General features: G+C 36.3%; 1 protein-coding gene across 2 annotated transcripts; it reads right to left on the reverse strand.

Moving 5' to 3' along the window:
• Positions 1-6,445: 6,445 nt before the first annotated feature.
• On the reverse strand, positions 6,446-7,302 carry LOC109581987 (uncharacterized). Of its 2 annotated transcripts, none has more exons than XM_019996514.1 (3): positions 7,215-7,302; positions 7,014-7,169; positions 6,446-6,960 (listed from the first exon to the last, which is right to left on the reverse strand). In XM_019996514.1, exons 1-3 carry the CDS (start codon positions 7,225-7,227, stop codon positions 6,743-6,745), a joined length of 387 nt encoding a protein of 128 aa, XP_019852073.1. In that variant the 5' UTR covers positions 7,228-7,302; the 3' UTR covers positions 6,446-6,742. The 2 variants fall into 2 exon arrangements, 1 of the variants encoding a protein (XP_019852073.1); XR_002184845.1 differs by having other exon boundaries at positions 6,959-6,974.
• Between the last annotated feature and the right edge of the window lie 6 nt (positions 7,303-7,308).

Consider the following 7,308-nt stretch of genomic DNA (forward strand, 5'->3'; position numbering starts at 1 on the left):
CACCTACTCTTGCGCATAACCATGCCCTAAATTTTTCCAATCGTTTTATTTCAGTTTTGTAAAAACTAGTGCTGGGCGATATTTAAAATTTTGAAACAATACGATATCATACGATATTGCCTAAAAATGAAGATATCGATACTTTTTATCAATAAGTTATTAAGCCACACCCATTAACTTTAATATTACTAGAACGGCTAAATAAAGCTATTTCTGGGAACAATTATTATTAAAAAGCATTATAAAAATCTTCTTTGGCTTCATATACTTCAGCTACTTCATTTACTTTTCAAGAAAATACATTTTAGTAATTTTATAGATGTTACTCCTATAGTTAATTAACCATTTATTAAGGTTATGTAACCATTTTATGGGCGTGGTCTTGTTATTGATATTTTCTACAATATTGATAAGTATCAATACCGCATTATATCGATTAAATATCGTGAGTTTTGATATATCGCCAGCACTAGTAAAAACGGGACAAAAAGGAAAATGGTAAGAACGGTTTTGTTCTACCATCATATGCTACAGTGCTAAAACGTGAACTTTATTTTGTCTTCTACTGTACATAAGTGTGGAGCCTTTCATTTATTCATTCTTTCTGTCCACAGACTGACTTTCACTCTGAGGTTTTGTGGTTCTCAGGTTTGGAAAAGTTACGTATCAAGAACAGGTGGCAGTTTAAGGCATCCAAAACGAACAATTTTGCCAAATGTAGTAGGTTCTAGTAAGATGTTGTCATGTTTTGAGAAATAGGGCTTAATAGTACATGTAATAAGACCAAAACTTTTTTGAAAACATAATGTAACGTTTTTCTGTAACTTTCTTAGTTTTGAAGAGGTATATGTATTTCCCTAATAATCATTGCAAGGTGCTTGTCTTAAGGAAGAGTAGCCAAAGTCCATAAACTTCAGATGCTAGACAAGAGTTTGCATGCAACAAATAGAGCCTAATAAGTGTGTCTGCCCTGCATAAATATCCAAGAACTTAACTTAGAACTAGTCTTGTGAAGCAAAACCACACCCTCCGTGTCTGCGGGGTGGTCTAGAAAACAGCCCATATCAAAGTTGTTAAAGGAAGTGAAGTGAAAATTATGAAGCTATACACAGATAATTGACTTCAGACAAACGCTAATGTGACTTTACCAGGTGTGGTAACGAGTAGATGAAACATCGTGGCTGCCATTATGTGTAGAAGTGTTGTTTGCATTTGTTTCATGTGAGCAGTGGGACTCTGAAAGCTAAAAGGATAAGAATAGACAGGAATAAAGTACATTCATGCAAATGTCCACTTTTTATACATCAACATTTATTTGTTAATTATTATTTTCATTACTCATTGAACAAAATGAAATGTAAATAATTGTACAACTACATACATGCAGCATAAACTCCAATTGGAAAGTACCACAAAGTACTGCTTTTATTGTATCACTGTAGTCACACTATAGTTGTTTTATTGTTTTCCTCTAACAAACAAGCCTCTTGGTCCATCATCAATGGATAGTCTGGCCCGAGACTACAGTCATCACATAAATGACAAAACTACCTTACTAATATATCATTATACAAATTAATGATTCATGGAAACTTACCTTTCTAGTGAGGTGAGTGGTCAAAAACAGAAGCTAAGGCAAGAATATTGTAAACTTCGCTTACCCAGTTGACAGAAACTAGGTCCCTTTCAAATGACTAATAATAGGTACTATTTACTTCTCTTCTAAAGTTATGCCAAAAGTTCTGGCCACTCCAGTTATAACTTTAGCTACATCTTTCATAAAAAAATTGAGGCAGAATTAATAATCCCTCAAACATCCGAAGGATGTGATGTGGGACTAGAATTCTACAAGTAGAAAGGCAAAATATATGACAATGTATTTAGCTTTTGAAACTATGAATAATTGATTAGCACTTTAAAGATTTAATATAAATTTTTTGATAATTGATCATGTGAGTTACTAACTCCGAGCAAAAATTTGATCAATGAGCCAGAGGGAAAACAAATCATAATAATTGGGGCGAGCCTGAGCTCGCCTGGCTAAAGTGAGAAAGCATCTATTTGAATGTACGGCATAGGACCGTCTAACTATTACTAAAATTAAAAGGCACAATTTTTCTTGAAAGCGGGTGTGGTCACCACGGGCGTATTAAGAAAATGGAAAAGGGAGATGCTAAGGACAAGCAAAGTGTGCCGCAATTTTGGCTACATCCCTTTCATGGTGGTAAAATGGCATTTTCCTTCATTTTCATAAATTACAGGTGTGGTCGAGATAATTTCAACCATACTGGTACTCCTGATGACTTCTGATCACTCCTTCAAGCACTGGAAACTGCTGAAATTATGATTAGGGGGCTAGATAACTTTGTTAAGAGGCTTAACAATGATGTAAGAGTCCAGGATTTGAATAATTTTTTTCTGAGCTCAGCTATGAGGGGGGTGCTCAAGCCTCCTGAACCCCCCTTTGGATACGCTAGTGGCTGGTCACAATGAAATAAAATGGCAGCTATCAGCAACTCTGAACTTTTTTGCAACAAATAGTTTGAAAGATAAGACTAAACTGCTATCAAAAGACTTCTCTAGCAGCAAGAAAGGTTAGAAAAGCAGATATACAATCATTCTTATGATATAAAGGACTTAAATAAGTTGAACGCAATGCATTGCTATTCATATCTTCTGCATAGCAGCAAGGAAGTTAAACAAGCATATGTATCTAGTGAATGCTTGTAACTATCTTTAATGTTATAAGCAAGTTAACTTTCATTGCTGAAGAAATTTTTAGTAATGAAGCAGTGATGGAGAGAATTTACATTCTAAAGAAAGAATTGCTACTTATGATCTGCATTGTTTCATAGATCAAGATCATACAACACATACACCAATGGCTTGCTTAGGTTTGCCTTCTTAATGTTTTACATTCTTCTAGTACTTGATAATAAGTGTAGAATACATCCCTGTCTCGAGGTGGTTATGGGTACATACCTCCTGAGAGATAAGTGGTCGAAGGCATAGCCCAAGACCACTTATCTCAAGGAAGTGATGTACCCATAACCACTTCCAGACTAGGATGTACCTGACTTATGCCATGGTACAGTATTGCAGTATTGTTCTAATGTAAATTATGAAACCCCGCTCTCTTCATTGCAGTATTTTTTTAATGTAAACTGTCAAATTCCACACTGTCGGCAGGGTAGTTATCAGCATATAACTCCTGCTAAACATCGAAGATTTCCATGGTAGACACCCACGCTCCATAGTATAAGAAATCATAATAATACTTGATTACAATAGTTTATATCATAAGTGTAAACTTGTAATAAAGAGGTATATAGAGGTAGCTTTTAAGTACTCCTCCTACTTGATACAGATAAAGGTAGGGCAGCAGCTGGTATGTATTTTGTGTCATCATATTTTCTGTTTGTTTTTGATAAAATTTTTTATCTTTTGTTGTTAGAGTTATTTAAAAGCTTGCCATGTTCTGGAAGATATGACCAGAATTAATATACCTGACTCACTGAAATCTCGTGCATTCAAAGTTTACTGTTAAAAATAATTGTTTTTACTTTATAAAAGAGTTAAACATTGCAACAAATAAAGATTGAATTGAATAGAAGAACAAGAAGACTGATCCGCAGGAAGTTATCATTGTGATATTCTGAATTCTTGAGGAGTTGATCCACATTCTAGGCACACTCCTGTGAACGTTCCGTGCGCTCATGTGCTTGTTCCGTGTGCGGAACAATCCACAGTGATCCGCACTGATCCGCATTCTAGTAACGCCCCGTTTTATATCAGTTTCATAAAACGGTACAAAAACGAAAACGATACGAATGGTTTTGTTGCACCATCGTTCTACAGCGCTAAAACGTGAACTTTATTTTGTCTTCTACTGTAGATTAAGTCAAGAAGCCCCTGTAGGGTTATATCACCATTAAAACACCAATATGTGAACCCTATACTGCAGGTATGAAAAGGCCCACTCATGGCTATTCCTATCATTGTAACTATGGCAATTTAATGATTGAATGAGCATTATGGTAAATGTTTGGCATGCCTTTAATGAAGTTTAAACTTATGATATCATTGCAAAGATATACCTGCGGTGTAGGGTTGACATCTTTGTATTTTAATGGTGATATAACCCTACAGGGGCTTGTTTGAATTCATTTTGTAGGCTCAACCCTACACTAAATGTTTAAATTTTTTCTCTAGTTTCCATTATTTTATAATGAGGAAAGTTGGTTGTTAGTGGTTAAAGAAATGAAAATTGTATTGAAATTGTGCCATTGAGTATTGAATTTTTGGGATAGATTATCTAAAGTATTAAGGAAGTATATAGTTGCAGCAACATAATGAAGTTGGCCTGAGCACATGTGTTTAATAAAAGACGTAAAAGAAGATACTATAGTATAATTGCATGTAGTAAAAATTTTTAATGAATATTAAAAAGAGACAATAGGAAATGCTAAATGAGTGTTGCTTTTATTATACGTTTAATTCTTAATTTTAAGAAGACAGGGGAGAGTTGTGGAAAGATGAAAGAATAAGATAAAAGGAAATGTACAGTTGAATGTGTTGGAAAATGACAAAGTTGAGTGGGGATGATGAGTTGCCAGTGACAATCAAGTAATGCTAAGTTCTTGCATTTCCGAGAGCAGTAAGTGCCACTGTGCCAAGAGAATACTTTGTCTTTAACCAGAGGAGCCAGTGTTTGATGTAGAAAGTCTGAAAAAGGTATGGAGAGTGGGCCAGGAGGAGCAGCTACTTAAATGTTCAGCACTTCAAAATGGAGAACATTTTGAGTGTGAGAGAGAACTTAATGAGAAATGATTTTATGATTTAAAAGATGCCTATTTGGCTATTCCAATCCATCCCAATCATCGAAGGTTCCTAAGATTTTCAAGTGGGGACAGAAATTACCAGTTCTGCTCCCTACCTTTCAGATTAGTGTAAGCCTCTCGTGTGTATACCAAGGTCATGAAACCAGTACTAGCATTCATGAGAGAGAAGGGCATTCATCATAGTCGGATATATAGATGATATTTTGATCATGGGGACCTCTGCAAAGGAAGTTTAAGACCATCTTCAGCAGTTAGTCTCCCTTTTGACCAGTCTTGGTTTTCTAACCAATTTGGAGAAAAGTGTATTAGCTCCCAACCAGGTAAGGGAATTTCTGGGTTTTCTAGTGGATTTCAGAAATCTCTCCCTGTCTATGTCCCAGTTGAAACTAGAATTGATCGGGAAGGAATGTCGTCATTTCCTCAACTGGGAAATTATCTCAGGAAGGAACCTATTTCATCTATTAGAGTTGCTGACATCAGTCAGTATAGCAGGGGAATCAGGTCCACTTCATTATCGTGCCCTACAGAGATTGAAGCACAAATACTTCATTCTAGGGGTCTTCTGGATGACACATCCTCCTTAGTCAGAGAGGGGAGAGAGAATCTACTGTTCTGGATCAAGGAGTTACAATTGGTCAATGGGAGGAACCTAAATTTCCCAGTTGCTTAAGTAATAATCTCAACAGATGTGCCCAGGTTAGGAGGGGAGCTCAATGGGTGTAACCCACATAAGAGGTCCTTGGACTTCCTCAGAACAACAATTCCTTATCAACTATTTGGAATTGCTGGCAGCATTCCTATCTCTTAAGTACTTCGTTTTGAATTGCAGCAACCAACACAATCTCATGTTAATGGACAGCAAGGTTGCAATCTCCTTCGTCAACAAGAATGAAGGAACCCACTCAAATAGTATTAGACCTTGTCCTCCTATTGTGGGAGTGGTGTCTAAGGAGAGGTCTCACTATTCATGCAGAAGATATTCCAGGCATCCACAATTCTATAGCAAATGCACATGCCAGGAAACCAAAAAGCGTTCCTATTGGAAGTTAGGCCCTCATGTATTTCTTCAATTGTTGAAGCACAGGGGTCCATTTGACATAGATTTATTTGCAGCTTGCCACAATACCCAGTGACCAAAATTCTACAGCTTTCTGCCTGACCCAGATGCCATGGTATTTGATGCATTTTCTCAAAAGTGGGTGGGTTTGAACTGTTACGCTTTCCCCCGTTTGTTTTGCAGGGTTGAGTCTGACAGAGTAGAGATGATGGTGATTATAGCTCCTCTATGGTCAGCACAGACCTGGTTTCCACTCCTGTTACACAATCTTTCAGAACATCCAATCTGATTGCGATGAACTTCAGATCTTTTAGAGAACCCATTAGGAGATCTTCATCTGTTAATCCTTCAGAAATGTCTTCCGTTGGTTGCTTGGAAGGTCCATCATGTACTGCTCACTTTCAGAGGATGCTTTTAAGCTGCTATTTTTAGACTCGAGAAAAGAAACTTAAAAGTCCTGCTCCTCAGCATGGCGGAAATGGTGCGATTGGTGTACAAATCATCAGCAAATGATACAATTGAATGGCAGTGCCTCCTGTGCCGTAAACGGTTCTTTCAATTTTCCCCTTGTAGGACCGACAATGAATAATAACCGGCCATTCACAGAAACCACGTGGAACTATGTGTTTATTATTAGACTCGGTATTATGATTAATAATAATAATAATATTTTAAACAACAGAGAAAACTTTAAGAAATATCATTGATAACATTTCCTACAGTACCAATACTTTCTTATTCGGAGATTTGTTAATCCAACACAGGCAAGATGGGCCTACTTCAAACACAAGTCACAAGCAATCAACTCCTGCTCATCTAAGTCATGAAAACACACTTCACAAACCTATCTTCTACTCTTTTTCATGCACTCCATCAACTGTTCAACTGATAGCCATGCATCATTAGAAAAAAATTGACGAACTAAATTAATATCAACATTTTCGTCAATCAGTCTATTTGCCAATTTCTCTGGTCTTGTCTCAACTTCTTCTTCTATTAGACTCTTATGATCCCTTAAATCTCTTTCAGCAGCATCATTATCAACCAACCAATTTAAAATAACCAATTTAAAATAACTACGAATAGCAACAGTAGTACACTACAGTAAAAAGTACCTCTTTCCTTTACAGTAATGTGTTGACAACTAAATGGTTTAAGACGTTTCTTGTCTTTATCAATCTTTACTTTTTTTTTTGCTGGAAGTCCAACTACAGTCACATCTCGTTCTTTTGGTTTTCCCCTTTTCTTGAAAACTGGTGGCATTTTGATATCTAAGAGGGACAGTTAGTGAAAACAACTTCATTCACACAATTTACCTGATAAAATCATATTCTCAGGCTGCAGCACAACACAATCATCTGCTAATAATCATAATCTTTATCATTATTATAATAAACTAACCAATAGATG

Source organism: Amphimedon queenslandica, unplaced genomic scaffold, assembly GCF_000090795.2.
Source record: "Amphimedon queenslandica unplaced genomic scaffold, v1.1 AMPQUscaffold_13407, whole genome shotgun sequence".
Lineage (NCBI taxonomy): Eukaryota > Metazoa > Porifera > Demospongiae > Haplosclerida > Niphatidae > Amphimedon > Amphimedon queenslandica.